This window comes from Aplidium turbinatum, chromosome 9, assembly GCF_918807975.1.
Source record: "Aplidium turbinatum chromosome 9, kaAplTurb1.1, whole genome shotgun sequence".
NCBI classification, from domain to species: Eukaryota; Metazoa; Chordata; class Ascidiacea; order Aplousobranchia; family Polyclinidae; genus Aplidium; species Aplidium turbinatum.
Window position 1 is genome coordinate 18,007,458 of NC_137480.1, and position 20,528 is coordinate 18,027,985.

Sequence of the window (20,528 nt, forward strand, 5' to 3'; positions counted from 1 at the left end):
CCAAACAGCTGTTAGGCTACACAACAATTATCTCTTGACGTTTTCAAAACAAATGTTTCTTTCAGCTTGCAATTTTCTCAACTGACCAAAACTAATAATGAAACATCTGCACAAGGAGAAACTTTTCAATGTTTACTTTTTTTAGCTTTCACTATCACACGTTTACTACACATTTGTCTGCACGATTTTGTAAGCAAAGTCCTTTCCAAATGTCATAATATGTGTTGTCATAAGGTCAGATAAACAAACTTAATCATTCGTAGGCTAAATGTTCGTAAAAAGCTACGGTATCTGTTCGCCATGGCAAATAGTAAAATCAAATCTTGCGTTGTTAGATAATGATAAGGTTTTGATTTAACTTTCATAAAAAAAAAGCATGTCCAAAGAAGAATTGATATTTAATATATTATGGTCAAAGGTTTTTGAATGGTTTTTCAAAAACTTAAAATGAAGTCTGATTTAAAAACAGGGAGGCCATGGTGTCTTATTGCTATTTTGCTACGCGACTTTCGATCCGACATTGGAGCAGAGGCTAGGGGATATTTTTTTCTTATGATCAATCTACTTCCAACTGTATTAGAAAATTAAACAAAACGAAAAAAAAAAACGAAACAAATTTCATAAACCAACTAACTCATCACCGATATCAGCCCATTGCGGAAAATAACGCATGTCTCCGACGCATACAGCGAAATACAAAACGCAATCTTTTGTTGTTAGTCAACGAAAAGAATCTTTTCAGACGTCTGTTTCCTCAAGCCATACTGTATATGGAAATATTATGCTTTCTGTCATCAGCATAAGCTTCGTAGAAAAATCTTGTGCCAAAAGTCTTTGTCTTTTCATAACAGAATAACATGTAGACTGCTTCTGTGACTTGTGTATTTTTTTCTAGAAAACCACCAAGGTGGCGCATGAAGCAGTGTACGTTCATAAATAGTCTGGTTGACATGTTAAAGATATGCGGTGCCAATTGTTGTGCCAATATCTGATTGATTGGTCGTTGTCTCGGATGAACATTTTCTACTTCCAAGCATGTATGGCTCCAAGTTTTTATTTTGCAGCTGCAGCAATTAACATTGCACTTCAGTTCAGTTTATTTTTAACTTACAACACCAAAGCAAGATTCTAGAACAGGCCTACATGCAACATACGGCCCGCGGGTCACATGCGGCCTGTAAAAATCTTTTCATGAAGCAGCTGGATGATTCAAATATACTTTACAATTACATTTTGTAAGAACAATTTTTGGCTTCATTAGCGAATTTTTATCAAGTACAGACTCTCGTTTTCAAGTACAATAGGCTACAACAATGGAATAGCGTGGTATAGCCTACGCTCTTTCAGCGGTTACGTTTAGGACGGTTGATATCATGTTTTTTCTTGTTGAATAATGTCTGTTATCCGATAGCTACTTAATAGAAACGTTACAACAACGTGTGTATGCCGCCCACGAAATATAGTTTTAGTTATTATGGACCTTGTAGCCTACTACTTTGATATGTGCAGGCCTGGTCTTCAAAATGATAAACGCGACCAAACGCTAACGTTAAAACATCTTCTGGACATAAAGATAGGCTATACCAAGAAGAAAAGGTATCGCATGGTGGCAAATGCAAAACCTTAGATTGTAGGCTCACTGGTTAGAGATGTTGGTTGAATTTGATGGCACTGGCCCTTGATGTCACGGTGTTGCTACCGTGCCACATTTTAAACTAATTATCCTGCTTCGGTGTTGAGCACGTCATAATAATAGCATTAATTTTTGTCGTTTCTACCTTTGTCTAGACCTCCGCTATATTGGCAAAGGCTAAACTGGTTTTCGTTGTGATGGTCAGAAATAAAAACAAACTGAACTGACATGATCGGAAACGTTCTGTAAAATACATCTCATATGACCGAGTCCTCAACGAGTTGTGAGCTTCTTATCATTCTTGTGCCGTTTGTTGACTTTCTGCTCTTCGCTGAACAACTATCGTCTGTGGTTACTTTAAGTTTCCAGGCCCTTAAGAAAGGTTACGGGCCTCTAACATCACTCCGGGTCCAAAGGTAGACCACCCCTTACTAACGCCACTAGAGACGTTCTTACACTTCTTATCGACATGTAATTACATTGTCTTTACAAATATTTTTACAGCCACCTGTATCTGACAGTGGGTTTTTGCAATATAGCCTAGGCTACTCTACAGCAACACTGGTGAAAAGAAATAAGACCTAGGCCATGTAGCTTATTAATCATTCCGGCGTCCCATGAACTGGGCTACTGATACTGGCTCATAAGAAGCTGCCTAAGCTGTGTAGAAACTTTTTATCATTCTAAGCGTTCCTTCGACGATGGTTTAGTGCTTATTTCAAAATGAACATTTGGCGACTGGACTGGTCTTGCTACTTTACTGTGATTCAAAGGAACAGCCAACGCTTATCATAAATCGGGGATATAGTCATAAATACTCAAGAGCTTTTCTTTAAACAGATTTTCCCAGAGCTCTCGCATTTTTCACATGCAAATGCACAGACGCTAAGAGCAATGATGAACTTTCGAAAGTTTTCGAGCCTGTGAGCACATGTCTTTCCTCACGTTTCAAAATCTCATTTGTCGCATGAAAACAACTTAGCTTGGTTGAAATACTGCATTACATGACTTTTTGGAACACGATGACAAAACTCTGTTTTGCGTAGGCTACTTTTGCATGAAGGGTTGTTTGTTTGTTATATCTTTATCCTGCATTGCGGGAAAGCGGACTTGAGTACTATGCATCGGTGTACGCCTTCCGACGTACACCTGACCCACGCTGCAGCCGACGGCAATGTCTGTTTCCGGTTGTCTACTTATGACTTAAATTTGGTACTACCCATCACTCGAAATCAATCACTAAGTAGAGGCAATTATCGTAAAGTTTCTTGCCCAGAGAAACAACAGCAAGTGCGGGTGGCTGGAGTCGAACATGCAGGCTCTCGACTGAGAGCCCAACGCGCTAACCACTTGGCCACTGCTGCCGACGATGATATATTGACGACGATATTGATTGATGATATCTTTAAAAGCTAAGGTCTCCGGTGTGAAGGAAGATACTCTGGTCTCAAAAATCGTCTAGTCGAATATTTTCTGTATGACTCTATTTTGCACACACAAGTTGCAACATAGCTTTGGTAATCAAGTAATATAATCGCTTTAGAGAGTATTCTATTCACAACTTAAACTGGGAGGCCATTGTCTTCATAAGAAATATATCTATATTACCTAAGTCAAGTCAAAGTTCCTGGAAATTTTTTCTATAGGCCTAGTAGGCTAGGCTATCCTTATACCCAACATTTTACTACCGTACCCAGCAAGGCCCGTTTAGACCGAATGACAGTTTTAGTATCATGTGATATCATGTATCATGTGATAACATATTATACATATGATATCATATGTCACATATGCGACACCTTTCAAGATTTAATGGCAGTGCAAAACTTACTTTTATCTCAGCTGGCTTATAAACTCGGGACTTTGCTAAAGAACTTAGCCTACTCCAAGCAGCATGTCATGATAAACTCTCATCATGTGATGTGCAGTCGGCATACAACTGTCGTCTTGGCCTCGCCTTTTCAAACTTTAAAAAAAGTTGCTCTTCATTTCAATTGGAGACTGTGGACGGATGCCACATTTCAAATACAGCAGTGTGAGGTTTACATACCGGCTGTCAACAAACTTTTATCACACGCTAAAAAAACTTCTAGAAGTTTATTCATTTAAAAGGTCAGGTCCAACAGGGCAGTAATGTACCACACATCGGTATTGAAGCAATAATCTTGGTAAAGGTAACCTATAGTATTTTGAATTTAGCCAACGTAAAGCATCCAGAACAATTTCATTCCATGCAGGTTGACATAGAATAAAACACAGGAACAGTAATAATAATTAACTACGTGACAAAAAATATGCAGTGTCTTCCAATTCGCCAATTTCAAAAAAATTATCAGGACTCACATAAAACCAAAAGATGTTATGGACGGAATAACAAAGACCCACTCGGCCTATAAATGATCGAAAGGAAAATTATCCAACACCTGCACAGGAACATGGCGACTACTTTCAAGTGATCACATCAAAAGCATACGTTGATATAACGTTTAGAATGAACATTCGCTTTTGATAAACGCTTGCAATCTTTGCAAAGAGGTTTGGGTTGTGCAACGGAGTTCATTTTGAAGCAATGCTAATTGAGACACAGGGCGTCTATTTCCATTACATTTCTATAAAACTTACCGCACGATACGTACACTTCAGTAAATATTTAGTGCGTTAACCTAACACCTTCTCAAAGTATATATTGCATGTGAAGGTAGTGTTTTTGTTTTCAATTTCGCTTTACAAAAAATGCTGATATTACTATAATGATTCGCAAAGAGAGCTTGAAAGTGAATATTGTGTATAGCGTTTTGTCATGCAGTTTGAATTTAAAAACAAAGCCAGCTGTATTTCTTTGGCTTACGTACTACACAACATGAAAGTCCTTAGAAATGACAGGTAGAAGAAATTTCATCTTACAGCTATGCAAGAAATTATTTGGAGCTGCATAATTAATTATGCTGCGAGCATATAAATTAAAAAACATTCATTGAGGATTTGAAAATTAATAATTATCTTTTCACTTACACTTGTATTAAGCAGCCCTGACAGAAAATTCGTCAATTTTACATTGATTCAACGTCTGCTGACTGCAGATGTTGAATCAATGTAAAAATGACGGATTTTGCTGTCTGGGCGTGTCGCTTGGTTAGACGTCCAACGACAAAATATTGGCAAAGTAATTTGATTTCAATAAGAAAACACTCTATTTTCTAAAACAAAACAATATTGAGAAAGAATTATTGGTGAAACGTAACACGATTTCATAACAAGCAACGTGATTCAGGAAGCATTCGCCGCCTCAACCGGCGCGGGTTCGAATCTCGGCAAGGCAAGTCCAAATTTGCTTTCTATTCCAGCAAACGTAGCGGCAGCCAACCTGAAACCACCCACGTGGTCAGGCGTGATAGGTGGGAGGTCGGACACATGAACAAACTTGGGCTTATGAGTGGAACCTGCAAAAAGAAACATATACTATACTAAATAGAAACTCCGTGCAAGAGGCATTCCATCATAATTCAACAAATCCAAATAACCACTAAGTCTTCAATTTTGTTGACGAAAGCATATGTTACAGTATGTGAAAAATGCATCTCAGCAAAAAAAAAATTTGAAAATTGGACAGGCGGTTTTCGAGATATCGCGTTCTGAAGTTTTTTGGCTGTCACTAGGTGGCGCTGTTGATGTTCCCAATGTTTTTTGATTTTAGGGTTATATTTGAGGTAGAAAGTCGGTTGAAGTGTCTATTTCACCATTTTTTATGATGCAGAATTCAAAAATGATGTCAATTTTAGTCTACAAGAATTAGCTAAGGAGTTGTGTGGCATTTAAAAAAAAATGGGGGACCAAATGCCTACCCCCAAATTTCCATGTGGGCAACAAGATATCCCAAAAAAAATTTTTGTTCTTTAAAGTTTCTTGCGTATACTTTATGATAATATACTGTTTATTTATGAGACTTTTGTCTTTTTTTCACAATGCAACCTTTTATTAAAGACTTGCATGAGAAGTTATATGATCTATTAATGCAATATTTGAATGATGCGTGCTTATGATGTCACAATAACAAATTACAGATTTCCCCAAAAAACTTTTTTTGTTGTGAAAATTGCCCGGGAAAACCAGCCCTTGTTTCAAAATTGCAGTCAAATTTTGTTCTCCCGGGCAATTTTCACAATGAAAAAAAGTTTTTTGGGGAAATCTGTAATTTGTTATTGTGACATCATAAGCAAGCATCATTCAAATATTGCATTAACAGATCTTTGATATAAGGTTGCATTGTGCAAAAAGGACAAAAGTCTCATAAAAAAATATTATACTATCATGAAGTATATGCAAGAAACTTTGAAGAACAGAAATTTTTTTGGGGATATCTCGTTGCCCACATGACAATTTGGGGGTTGGAATTTGGTCCCCCAATTTTTTTTAAATGCCCCATAACTCCTTAGCTAATGCTTTTAGACTAAAATTGAGACCATTTTTGAAATCTGCATCATAAAAAATGGTGGAAAAGACACTTCAACCAACTTTCTACCCCAAATATAACCCTAAAATCAAAAAACATTGGGCACATCAACAGCGCCACCTAGTGACAACAACAAAATTTCAAAACGCAATATCTCAAAAACCGCTTGTCCGATTTTTAAAATTTTTTTTTTGCCCAAGTTCAAATTTTTAAAACAACAAAATATATCAAAACCAACACCTTTTGAAACCTAGTGGTTACATTTCTTTCTAAAATTTGTTGAATTATAATGGAATGCCACGCAAGCGACGTCAGATATTAACGTTTCCATGCAATTAAATAACAAAAAGATCGAGAGAATAAAGCATGCGTTTAAGAAAGCACTTAAGACTTTCGTTAGTCAGAATAATGCGTCTTTTAGTTCAAGAAAAACTTTAACTCAGTGGCCACCATGGAAAAATTAGCCTCCGCAAGAGGGAGCTAAACGCACATCTAAGTTTCTAAGAATACTTTCTTAACCACAGAATGAATCTTGGCTCAGTCGAATGGCCATCTTAGTACAAGTGGCCAGACAGCAAATCAGCCTTTCTTTACATTGATTCAACGTCTGCAACGACTGATTTGCTGTCTAGGTACCCACCTATCAGCACTAATTGACGCGGCAACTGACGTGATATGCAAGAGAAGCGATTTGAAACACAAGTAAAATGAACTTATCAAATGTGTCTGCAAGGAAGTGGATGAGGATGCAAAATACACCGCGTCGATAGATGCGCAAGCTCACCAATAGGTTTGCTTCCTCCAAAATCCTTGTCGAAGAATCGTTGAAGCAATTCGTAGGTGAGCAAAGTGACCCCGAACTGGGGCGATGAACGGAACACACGTGCGGGGGCGCCCTTCCAGAATGCCGTGAAACCTTCTTCCTTGTACACCTAAGTTGAGCAACAGGCGAGGTAAGATGATTTGAAAATAACGCGGTTTTTCTACGATGTAATCCAGACCAGGCCTGGAAATCAGTCCTTTTAACATTGATCTAACGCCTGAAAACATTAAATCAATGCTAGAAATGACGAATTTAGCTGTCTGGGGGTGTTCAACATTCAGTTAGTCGTTACGGAATCTAAACAATGCATTCTGTTAAGCATTTTAGTGCATCTCTCAAATTACTTCGGTTTTGACCCTTTTCCATTGGCAGTGCTGAAGCCACGTGAACAACTGCGCATTTTTCAATGTGTTAATGTTTACTATGAAAGCTTACTCGAATCGAATCAATGAAATAAAAAATCTTCGAAAAGTACCGAACGTTTGTAAGAAACTGATACTCCTTACAAACGTAAGAGAAAACACTTTCAAGAAAATGAATGACTTTAAGGAAATTGTTTAAAATTCACAAAAGAACATAAACGCAAATTGCATTGAGAACGACCAGTCTGAAAACCTGCTTAGCTTCCAGGAAGCAAATTGTCTTCTGGCTCAACAAATCCCCCGACTTGGCTTTGTCAACTGCACAGTGCACACTGTCTTCTGTTAGTGCAGTGGTTCCCAACCGGGGTGCCGCGGCACCCTGGGGTGCCAATTGCAATGCTCAAGGGCGCCGCGAGATATTACAATACTGCGGCCCATTCTTTATTTTAACTTTAACCCGTTAAGTGCGGAATTTATTTATTTCTAACTGAGTTTCAGTGCGTATTAAGTTGCGCGTCTCGTAGTTATTCCCAGCTCCTTTCTGGAGGGTCGCTTAGTGGGGAAGTCGCTGACGGTAAGTAGATAATCCGCGGTAAGCCTTTGTTTTCTCGCCCAGGAAAAACAGCGTGAAAGAGATTTTGACTCGTTGCTGTTCTTTCCATAAAAAAGTTTGAAACGCATCATTATTGCCAGGTTTCATGATTTTATTTTGCGAAGAATTCGAGAAATCCAGTTTTACTGGACTCTCATATTGTTTTGAATCTTAAAGAAGAATTAATTGACATTCGTAACGATGGAAACTTTAAGCTTATGCACAAGCAGATGCCTCTCCACGACTTCTGGATAAAAATTCAAAATGAATATCCTTGCGTTGGAAAGAAAGCTATTGTGGTTTTGCTGCAGTTTTCCACGTCATAGCCTACCTATGTGAGAGTGGATTTTCCGTAACGAACTAAAAAACGAGAACGACTGCTTATAGTCGAGGTGGATTTTCCGTAACGAACTAAAAAACGAGAACGACTGCTTATAGTCGAGGAAGAAATGCGAGTGGCTTTATCGAGTGTGCCCCCACATATTAAGGAACTTTGTGCAAGAAGTCAAGCCCAAATTTCACACTGACTTTTGAATAACAACATTTATTTACGCGCGCTATAGGCCTACTATACAACTCATTCTGTGTTACTTCATACAGTTATTTGAAAGACAGAAACCTCATAAAACTGATCCTGTTTTGCCAGGGTGCCGCAAGCTATTTATCTCTTTGATAGGGTGCCGCAAGGTCTAAAAGGTTGGGAACCACTGTGTTAGTGGAAAGCTTGGTTCCAAGAAAAGTTCGTGAAAGTTTTGGTCAGAAATTAAGAATAACTCAACTGTCCAGAGAGCGAAATCCATCACTTTTACATCGACTCAACGTCGAGAGACGTTGAATCAATGTAAATATGAAGGATTTTGTCGTCTGGAATACTGGATAGCAATTGGTAGCTTATCACTGACCTTTCTAAAGCAGTCTATCACACCGTTGTAAGATGTTGATGCTCCACGTTGCTTGACCTGCAGTCTCGTCTTCACCACGTCCGCAGGGGTGGTGAGAGAGGCGGCCGGAGCACCTGAAAAGGTAACAATTGATCACTCCCATGAAATAGACGTTTTTAGTGATGAGGTTAAACACCCGAGTAATTTAGAGTAAGCACGGTCGCAGCAAGCAGTAGTTGCCGTTTTGACATAGCGTCAACGCGCTAAAAAAGACAACTTATGATAGTCGGGATGGCGGAATGTTGAGTCTGACGTTGAACAAACGCTAAATTACACAAATTGAATCCAGACGCAACGAGACGGCATAAATTTGCATATTGAACAATGCTTCGTTTGCTTTTCGACGTCAATCATACTACTGACGTAGCAAGCATCTATAAACATTGTTACAATGGTCAAGATGATCATTCGCTAATTGCATGCGTATGTCTGCAATGCGAGGCTGGTTTTATTAATACCACCTTTGACAGGGTTTCTAAAATACAACGAGCGAATAAATTTTCGTGGCTGACTTATAACTGACGCTGGGTTGATATTAATTTAAATGGCAAACCGATATGAACAATGTGGTACAATCACAATACGACCGGTCAGCCAAAATCATTTAAGAGCCATGCCGACTGGCACCACGATGAATATGTGGGTAAGGGCTATAAAAAGTAAAACTATTACTGTCAATATGTCGGCAGCAGTGGCCAAGTGGTTAGCGCGTTGGGCTCGCAGTCGAGAGCCTGCATGTTCGACTCCAGTCACCCGCAATTGCTGTTGTTTCTCTGGGCAAGAAACTTTACGATAATTGCCTCTACCCAGTGATCGATTTCGAGTAATGGGTAGTACCAAATTTAAGTCATAAATAGAGTAGACAACCGGAAATAGACATTGCCGTCGGCTGCAGCGTGGGTCAGGTGTACGTCGGAAGGCGTACACCGATGCATAGCGCTCAAGTCCGCTTTCCCGCAATGCAGGATAAAGATAAACAAACAAACAAACAAAAAATGTCTTCATACTTTCATTTAATATTAATTACGAAAAAATTGGGATATTCTTGTTACCCTACTTTGAATGTTCTTTGTGAAACCTTATGCCGTTTGGCACGCTTGCTATACAATACGTGCACAGCTGACAAACGAGTCATTCGTCGACACGCAGAAGCCGTAGTCGCTTTTGCAAGCAACAATCCGTGCGTGGGATTACGTGATGACGTATGCGTTGGGTGTGCCAAATGCGTCATTTGTTACACTCTCCAGTTGAGATGTTTACGTTATCAATTACACATGCACAAGTGGGGCCTGGCTCCTTCATCAGAATGCGAGTGTGGTGCCACTGAACAGACCGCAGACCATGTCATCCACCAGTGCCTAACCCACCGGCCTCCACACGGTGCGCATGGTCTGAGGGTCCTGGACGACGAGACTGTTGAGTGGCTGAAGATTTCCTGCCCTCCAATCTAGCCTGGAAAGATCGCTCATACGCCATCATCATCAATTACTACATGGTAAGCAATTCCATTTTTTGCATTGATTTATTGTTTGCAGACGTTGTATAAAAATGGCTTTGCTGTGGAAAACAGCTGACATAACATCTCGGCAAAAAGATGAAGCACCTAGACTGCCGGACAGCAAAATCCGTCGTTTTTACATTGATTCAACGTCTGCAGACGTTGAATTAATGCAAAAATGGCGGATTTTGTTGTCTGCAGTCCATACTGGGTATGATAGACAGTACCTGCTAACGTTCCAGCGAGCAGAACTTTCCCTGCAGAGACATGACCATCTTCGCTGGCGAGTGCTTGTTTTATATTCGAGTACGACGGAAAGTAGATGGCTGAAAAGGGGATGTCTCGTAGCAGGCATGCTCTTGCCCCCTGGGGATATTTAAAGATAATTTAACAACCTGGCACACAAAAGTCACCTTTTTACGTCGTTTACAACGTCTGGCGACGTTGAAACGATATAAAAATGCAAATTTTACGAACTGGAGAGGTTGAACGACTTTGCGTGAGAATAACGTGTAGCGACGTTCAATTAAAGCGAATAAAAAGGACTAGGAATGCGTATTGGCACGATGCTCATTGCTCATCACAACAAAACTAATTAGAACGTAGTGACTGAAGGATGTTGTGAAAACGAGCAACTCACTCAGGACTGAAAGCTGTGCGTTTCGATTCAATAAAGAACTACAGTAGCTGACTCTGAAGCACACCTTTACAAGAAACTTCACTTTCTCCGACAGAAACATGCGTTGTAAAAACAAAAAATAGAAGTCAGTCTCTGGCTAAAGCGTATCGTTAATGCAACACAATCTTCACAATACAATTCTATATAGTTTGAAGTTAGAAATCTAAATTTTTTTCTACCTGACAATCATCAATGACTTGTGTCGTTCAATCTCGGCTAACAAAATTTGTGTCTTTTACATTGATTCAACGTCTGCAAAACGTGAAGTAAAAGCTATTTTTACTAGCAGTGACACCTGTCGCAGGGTAGACTTGAACGCCGTGCTATCAAGAACGAACCTTGTATAGGCCAGGAAGTCCCAATTCCTTTATGACGTTGATGGCAGATACTTTAGGGCCACCAGCTATTTCACCAGACACTTGGAGACGAATTTTGACAATTTCAAGAGGATTTGTGAAAAGCACCTGGGAGCCTCCAGCCTGGATTTGCAAAAATAAACCGGTTTACTTTTAAGCAAATTCGGTGCAAACAATAAAAAAGGGTTTTTAGAGATGCTTCAGTAGAAGACCTCCATTACACAAATTACAAGTGCGGTTTTGTTTTGGCAAAGATACAAACTTTGAACACAACATTTGACCAAAAAACAAACTTTGCATCAAAAGGTTAAAAAGATTGACCAGGGAAAAAACGATCACTTTTAAGTGGGTGCTCAAGCAAAACAAACAGCCAAAACCATTAATACAAATTACTATTAATGATAATGCGGATTGTTATATAGCGCTGTATCTATCGCAGATTGCTCCTCAACGCTTGACAGAGCCGACAGTGTCAATAGTGTGGTCATCTAAGCTCAAAAAAAGGGCCAACCCGGAAAAAATTCGTAACTTAACAGATTTGGTATCAAAAGAAGCGAAATTTTATGTAGATCATCATATCCAAAATCCTCTTCAATCGGTTTTGAGCAAATGGAATGGGGGGCATTTGAAATTTGCGTCTAGCGCCCCCTAACGGAAATGAACTATAATCATCTTTTCTAATACTTCCATACTGATTTCTGGTTTGTTTTTTCAAATATCGCAATCTGTAGCTTTGTGAGAACATTTTGATAAAAACTTCTGGATGTGACGTCATGATGACGTCACAAAAATAATTGGAATATCGTAATTACTCTTCAATACTAGGGGATGAATGGAATGCAAGAATACTCCCAGTAAAACCACTTTTTCTTTTCGTTTTTTACTTTGTTGAATACAATAAGTTTAATGGGGAGTGATGGGCTACTTAAAACACATGTTGCGCCATCTAGTGCAGAAAATGTAAATGTTGACAATCGAGAATTTCCAGTGAATGCAATCGTTGGTTTGTGCAATGTGCATATTGTTTTGTGTTCACTTACTTGAGTAAACCTTTCAGAGCATTTAGAAAATCAATAAAAAAATTTAATACTCGCAGTAACAATGGCGTCATAATGCACTGGTTAAAAGGAATGTTTTCTGGACGATCACGAATATCACTATTATAGGGTGAATAGTAAAATTCAATATCAATCTTTGCAAATACTTATGAACGATAATCTACATGTCAAACCAAACATATCATATCAGTAGAAGGAGATTGAAATTAATTAAAATTGTTTCAAAAGTTTTGTTTTCATGATTTTTTTTCCTGACTTGTAAATCGCTTTTTTTTTTTTGCAACCAACACTTCAAAAAAGCTAGATTTTGAATAATTTTGACCAAATTTGAATCTGATATTTATTTTTCAAAATCAAATATGTTTCTATCCGCTTCCTCGTCACTTCCAACGCTGTCTTCGTCTGATGAAACTTCGCCTTTGTCATAATTTTCACAATCCACTCCATTGCAATTACCACACGCAGAAACACATGGTAGCCCGTGCCGCCTGCAGCTGCAAACGTTGGTACTGCAAGGACTTTTCTTGGTGACGTTACAGTTACATCGTACAAAGCGAAGAATGTTATCAGGAGCCGCACTCAAATCTGTCAGAATAGGATCGTAACTCCCATTGGATAATTTCCAGCCCCCATCGAGCGGATTTAGTTCAACGCTCATCAGTATTTTCCATTCAATCACCTGCAGATGGATTCGAAGAAAATGATACTTTGCAGCATTTTTGGTTGGAGCGAGAGACTGTGGCTTGATTGTCGTTTTAGATGTTGCTGCTGCCTTCATAAACTGATGGTAGCGCAAATCTTCCATCGCCCAGTTTTCTTTCCCACCATAGCTAAAAAGATACAAAATGTATATTAAAACTGAACACACTTCTTAAACTTTTATTGATGATTTGGTGGTAGGAACTTGACATTATCGTTATAATACTAATGTAACTTTTTAAGTTACCTGAACATTAACAATTTAAGTTCTTTTTGTTCTACTTCCTCTGCAGTGGCTGTTTCGTCTTCGAATACTTTAGCAGTTTCTTGGAACACCTCCCTTGTCCCAAACTTCTTCAGGGTACTAGTTTTTCCTGTTTTTACTAGTTTTTTCCATGGTCCCTACGTAAAAGATTATGAACACAAACGAAGAACAGGGAAAATGAGTGCCTTTGTAAGTTTGGATAACTTAGAAATGATCCCAACATTCAACCAAGAAGTATTTTTGAAGAACGAGCTGAATAAATCACAGTTCATATCTTTCCTATCAGACGAGCTGCGAAGAGAAGGTCATGATATTCGAAACAGTTTGGGAGATGCGGACACTCAAATCGTTTCAGCAGCATTAGAGTATGCAGAAGATAACAACAAAGATGTGGTTGTAGTAGCGGCTGACACTGGTATTCTAGCGTTGTTGATGTTTCGCTAGAAAAATGGTATGCATCTCTACATGCTTTCTGATGCTAGCAACAAAGGTGACAAAGAAATCTGGAAAATTGAAGATTTGGTCAAATCAACTGGAGATGTCATTACAAGTCATATTTTGTTCATCCATGCTTGGTCGGGTTGCGATACTACGTGTGCATTGTTTGGACAAGGTAACCTACAATTTGTTTTTGGCAACTAGGAACTTTCATGATAAACTTGGTTTTACTTGCTTGAATGATGTAAATGTTACTTTACGAAATATTGTATTTAGATAAGCCTTATCGTATTCTTTTTAATATAATTGTACACGATGAACTTATTCGGAATTGCCTTCGTTCTTTACTTATTTTTCGGTTAAGCTATGCACAGGCTACTTATATCTATAATCTTTTATGTCAGGAAAAACTAGTACCCTGAAGAAGTTTGGGACAAGGGAGGTGTTCCAAGAAACTGCTAAAGTATTCGAAGACGAAACAGCCACTGCAGAGGAAGTAGAACAAAAAGAATTTAAATTGTTAATGTTTAGGTACGGTAACTTAAAAAGTTACATTAGTATTATAACGATAATGTCAAGTTCCTACCACCAAATCATCAATAAAAGTTTAAGAAGTGTGTTCAGTTTTAATATAAATTTTTTATCTTTTTAGCTATGGTGGGAAAGAAAACTGGGCGATGGAAGATTTGCGCTACCATGGCGCTACCATCAGTTTATGAAGGCAGCAGCAACATCTAAAACGACAATCAAGCCACAGTCTCTCGCTCCAACCAAAAATGCTGCAAAGTATCATTTTCTTCGAATCCATCTGCAGGTGATTGAATGGAAAACACTGATGAGCGTTGAACTAAATCCGCTCGATGGGGGCTGGAAATTATCCAATGGGAGTTACGATCCTATTCTGACAGATTTGAGTGCGGCTCCTGATAACATTCTTCGCTTTGTACGATGTAATTAACTGCAACATCGCTAAGAAAAGTCCTTGCAGTACCAACGTTTGCAGCTGCAGGCGGCACGGGCTACCATGTGTTTCTGCGTGTAGTAATTGCAATGGAGTGGATTGTGAAAATTATGACAAAGACGAAGTTTCATCAGACGAAGACAGCGTTGGAAGTGACGAGGAAGCGGATAGAAACATATTTGATTTTGAAAAATAAATATCAGATTCAAATTTGGTCAAAATTATTCAAAATCGAGCTTTTTTGAAGTGTTGGTTGCAAAAAAAAAGCGATTTACAAGTCAGGAAAAAAAATCATGAAAACAAAACTTTTGAAACAATTTTACTTAATTTCAAACCCCTTCAACTGATATGATATGTTTGGTTTGACATGTAGATTATTGTTCATAAGTATTTGTAAAGATTGATATTGAATTTTACTATTTACCCTATAATAGTGATATTCGTGATCGTCCATAAAACATTCCTTTTAACCAGTGCATTGTGACGCCATTGCTACTGCAAGTATTAAAATTTTTTATTGATTTTCTAAATGCTCTGAAAGGTTTACTCAAGTAAGTGAACACAAAACAATATGCACATTGCACAAACCAACGATTGCATTCACTGGAAATTCTCGATTGTCAACATTTACATTTTCTGCACTAGATGGCGCAACATGTGTTTTAAGTAGCCCATCACTCCCCATTAAACTTATTGTATTCAACAAAGTAAAAAACGAAAAGAAAAAGTGGCTTTACTGGGAGTATTCTTGCATTCCATTCATCCCCAGTATTGAAGAGTAATTACGATATTCCAATTATTCTTGTGACGTCATCATGACGTCACATCCAGAATTTTTTACCAAAATGTTCTCACAAAGCTACAGATTGCGATATTTGAAAAAACAAATCAGAAATCAGTATGGAAGTATTAGAAAAGATGATTATAGTTCATTTCCGTAAGTGGGCGCTAGACGCAAATTTCAAATGCCCCCCATTCCATTTGCTCAAAACCGATTGAAGAGGATTTTGGATATGATGATCTACATAAAATTTCGCTTCTTTTGATACCAAATTTGTTAAGTTACGAATTTTTTCCGGGTCAAACTCTAATATGACTACACTACAACTGTCAATGTAGCTGTATAGAGGCGCGATCGAGTGCACATAGTAACACAAGCATTAAATGTAGGAACGATTTATGCGATCCCTTTCTTATTTTTAATGTTCTTGATTTGCGTTCACGCTTCAGTGGCCTCCAGCCGCATGACTTTGAATCTTTGTGTTTCATTTATCGAAAAGCGTTCATTTTGCGTTTCGACTAGAGCGGTGGACAGTCATATTTTTCAATAATTCTTTCTGATGATGGTTGACTTGTGTGCGTGGATTACAAGTAAGTGTTTTTGTGTACTTGAATAAACATTAGTCAGCTTGAGTCAGTAATGTGATGAATTGAGGCCTAACCTGGTAGCCGTTCTTGTCGTGCAAAATAAAGCACAGCTGTTGGATGCAGGGTCTGCTAACGACCCTGCAAAATTCGGTTGTTACATTAAAGATGATTTAATAAAGAAAGAAACCAAATCATTGTATCCATTGAGTTGTCACTTACACATCCACCAGCGAACATCTCCCCCCACAATGGGACCTTGCCATCTCGTCGCACTTGATCGCGCACGAAATCGTTCATCTGTGACACAAACATCAACGGAAGTTACGTCACAGACACGTGTGATGCAGAGGAGTTATTTATTGTAAAATAAAACGAACCAATTTGACAAAACATCGCATTTTACTGAGCGACGCTTTCTTGTAACTATCCTCACCGTGAGCTTGATGGCCTTTTCCGGTCCCACTCCAACAAGTTGGGGGATTAGCCCCCGATACAACCCAAAAAAACCTTCATGCCGAAGAACCTGAAACAGGTGGTGAGAATGGGTTAAAGTCAATTTGCAAATAAAGCTCCATTGTGCACTGTTTACCGGCACAAACATTCAAAAAACTGACCTTAAAAAAACAGTCGAAACTATTCCGATACATTAATTCCCCCACATAGGAGCCGGTTGATCTTTGATTCTGTAACCGAGTTTTGACGAGGTCGATAGGGTAGACAGCGGTGGCTCCAACACCTGTGATCGCATGTCACTGTGATTCGAGTCGTTACATACCCAGAAAGCAAATCAACCGTTTTTTACATTGATTCAACGTCTGCAGACGTTGAATCAATGTAAAAAAACGGTTGATTTGCCGTCTGGGTAATGGCATGCCGACCAATGTTTCACATTTTATTTTTAAGCGGCCGAAAACACAATTTTAAGATACAAGGTATCAGATGGATGCACCTACCTCCAGCTACAACTCCCAGGGAGAAACGGTAAGCGTTTTCAACGACAGCGAGTAATATTGAACGGGATTGCTTGATTTCCTTCGATCAAAATAGGACAATAAATGTAAATGAATGTATCAAAAAGTTATCAACAAAAATACTTATCAAAGACAAAGCAAAAACTTGTACCTTACTAGCAAAACCCGACCTTTCTTATTGATTCAACGTTTTCGGACGGGCGTAAAAAATGCAGATTTTATGAGTTCATTTGGTTGAAGTTAAACAGTATAGACATGTCGAGCACCTTGCGATTTGCTGATTGTGAGTAGATCACATTAAATAAGTTTATATAACACAGTTGGTGGTATTATGCCTTATATAGTGCTGGTGGTAGAAAGGCGACAAAAGACCACATGATGAAGGAAGTCAGAACAGTCCTCGTACAACAACAACTAAATGAAGATGTGAACAAGACACCAAGACTGATTAAGAAACGCGTGCTGTTTAGCAAGTTAAGTGCTGTTCACCTCTTGTTGCGTTGCAATGCTGTATGGCATGGAGCCTTCTTCCAAAGGAGCTATGGCGTCGATGGATTTCATTGAAAGTCGACCTTTCTCGCCGCACAATCCGCTCAGCTCAAAGAGAAGATCAACTTCCAACGGAGTCATCCGAGATATTCTCTGAGCTCCGAGGAGAAACTCTTCTGCAAAGAAGAAGTAATCCTTGCGTCAAACGATCAATTCAAGAATTTGATGCCATCACAGGGCGCAGTTGTGCAGGAATGAGGTGAACGTCTTTTTGTTCTTTCCATATCAGTACGTACAAATACAGTTTTAAAGCCAAACAAGAGTTCATGCAAAAGATTAATTAACATCTAATAGCTGGACGTGTAATCAATCAGCATGAACGTTTATGTCGGTCTACTACTAGATTCGTTCGATCAAAATTGTTCTGTTTTCGTGATTATAAATGGAGGGTACAAAAACCCGCAAGCTTTAATAAACAAGCTAGGAAAAAGCAGATCAGTTCACATCGGTTCAACGTCTGTGGACTTTAAATCAACATATAAAAGACCGAATTTCGTTAGCTAGGAGTGCGTCACATCCAATGACAGGCAGAGGTGGTATTGCAGCTCCGGAACGTCAACAAAACGTTACCTTTGGTTACAGCATGCAAGTCTTTCTTCCCGACAATGCTTTCGTAGACCTTCCTTACAAGCTCCATATTCTTCAACAAAGACTGGAAAGCTTGGAAATAGGTGAAACTAACTGACTGCTGTCCGGACTTGACCATAACCTAAATAAAGGACAGGAATTGACATGCAAACGAAAGATATTTAAAGGGCGAATGTTGCAAATTTGTAAAAAGTAAGCTCGTCGTCGTCGTGAGCCCCTGGGGCCGAGGGTCTACCCTTTTACCACCCCTGATTCACGATGTTTCCGGACTACACTGGAAGGCTGCTAGCTAAATTCTTTAAACAAGATAAACCTGCAAAGGTGCTAAATGATGAATGTTTTTATCAACTTCTCTTACCGCAACGAGCTTCTCTTTAACAATATCTGTCAGCAAATGGGGTCGTATCGTTTCCATGATCTCTTTAAAGGCAAGCACTGGTATTTGACCCTGCTTCTGTACATCGAATCTTTCAAACGCTTGGATTGCATGTTCTAATTGAAGGTCCTGAAGAAAAATGTTAGCCACTAATTTAAAAGTATCCTTGCATCATATTCATTATCGCCAGAAAAGAACATTTTATCAAGAATAACTAAAAGGTTTGAACTGACCAATTTCGATAGTTAGATTTTTTTAAGCTTACGAAAAGGTTAAGAATTAGCCTCAACTCATCAAACTTATATTTCGACGTACCTGAAGAAACTGAGTGAATTCAAAATAATTTAATGTTTTTTGTAGGTTTGTTCCAAAATGAAGCCCAATAAAGTCGCAATCCCAGTTGAATGGAATTTGCTGATGACAGACTGTCTTGCTGAATATGTCCTTGACTTCCTCTGAAAAGCAAAATCACACATACAGTAGTAATTCCTTTCAATAAGTGTGCAAAGAGACAAATATGTTACTTTGAGTTATCATTCCACTTACCGAATGTAATCTTTCCATTGCAATTCATGTCGAAAAGTTGGAAGGCAACGTGGAATAGAGAGTCTGGTAAGTTTAAAACTGCTTCAAAAGCTTGAAACTCTGGCCATGAGATTAACCTAAAATCGTGAAGGTGGACAATTTCATTCGAAGCCTAAATTAACCAACAACTGTAAAAATGAAAAACTTAACTTGTTGTGACATTTCATCATCCAAGTTTGCTTAATCTAATCTACAATCTTTATGATTAATTGCATTAGTCAGTCTTGCAAAAAAAATGCCATCAAGTGACCACCGTGCTCAGTAGTCAGTACTCACTGATGTCAGTTGTATGATTTCATAGTGACGTCGGTACAAGATATTTATGTTATATTTTATTCTTTGTATGAAGGTCTACATTGCTCTGTAGTGAAACTGGGGCTAGTCATTTACCAGCCTGAACACGAGAAGGTCTAACCAGAACCAGTAGGACTGTGCAACAATTAACTGGTCTCTGAAACTAGTTCCTTGATGGGAGTAGATCTAATCATCCGAGTTTGTGAAACAAATAACTCCAGTAAGGCAATAAAGTAATACTGATTCTAGTCAGAAGGACTACATTTACAAAATCAAAACTTCATACCCATCTTTTGTAGAATCAGCTACTGAAGCAAGTAAATCCACAGAAGAACGGTTGTAATTTTCTTGCGGAAACATCATCAGAAAAGAGCGAATGAAATCGGACGTTGTCATGAACCGTTCGTTCATTTTCTCGCGAGTTGCATACTGAAAAAAGTAAGTCTGTGCAGCAATTTTCATGCACTACATAATTAATCTTTAAGTAAAAAAAGTGCTCAGTATAAGGCAGGGCTTCAGTTTCAAAACATAGTATGCTTTGTTTCACATTACAAATCTGGCAGTGATGTTGATCAGTTGGTCAACATATTTTATCAGAAAGTTGGAAATAAAGAGTGTGATCTCAGGAAAAATGCTTAAACAATAAACATTCGATCCTTGCGGACAAAGAATAGATGAGAAAAAACATTGAAACAAGGCATTTAAACAATTATATATACATTCAAATATACTGGTAGATTGCAACTAAAGTGTGGGAACAAACATAGGCCTACCAAACTTTAATTTCTTCTATACTGGGTGCTAAAAGGGATTGAGTAATATTTTTAGCAAATCTCATCAATAAGTCATCAGTCATCACCAATCATAATGATTCCTTCATGTTATAGATAACCAATAACCATACTGTACCAGTACCTTTAGAAAAACTGCCTTTAGTTGCTGAGAATCAAGGTTCTTTTCCATCTTTATAAATAAAAACCTCAGAAGGCACAGAAAAATAAATTACACAAGGACTCACAATAAAAAAACAACTATATATCAT

The 20,528-nt window shown here is 38.4% G+C and overlaps 1 protein-coding gene across 1 annotated transcript; it reads right to left on the reverse strand.

Annotated features, from left to right (window-relative positions):
- Positions 1-3,721: 3,721 nt before the first annotated feature.
- LOC145776961 (electrogenic aspartate/glutamate antiporter SLC25A12, mitochondrial-like) lies at positions 3,722-20,528 on the reverse strand. The gene is made up of 16 exons (XM_082588213.1): positions 20,402-20,528; positions 19,773-19,915; positions 19,154-19,269; positions 18,923-19,062; positions 18,590-18,736; positions 18,214-18,352; positions 17,584-17,759; positions 17,077-17,155; positions 16,738-16,859; positions 16,557-16,646; positions 16,343-16,420; positions 11,317-11,457; positions 10,527-10,665; positions 8,763-8,875; positions 6,868-7,015; positions 3,722-5,073 (listed from the first exon to the last, which is right to left on the reverse strand). The coding sequence occupies exons 1-16, from the start codon at positions 20,447-20,449 to the stop codon at positions 4,901-4,903; spliced, it is 1,992 nt and encodes a 663-aa protein (XP_082444339.1). The 5' UTR covers positions 20,450-20,528; the 3' UTR covers positions 3,722-4,900.

Coding starts and splice junctions, on each gene's coding strand:
- LOC145776961 (XM_082588213.1), bottom strand. CDS start 20,449: ATGGAAAAGAACCTTGATTCTCAGCAACTAAAGGCAGTTTTTCTAAAG. Junction 18,737..18,922: donor AATTCACTCAGTTTCTTCAG/GTACGTCGAAAT, acceptor ATTTTTCTTCAG/GACCTTCAATTAGAACATGC. Junction 5,074..6,867: donor TGGAGGAAGCAAACCTATTG/GTGAGCTTGCGC, acceptor TTCTTTTTGCAG/GTTCCACTCATAAGCCCAAG.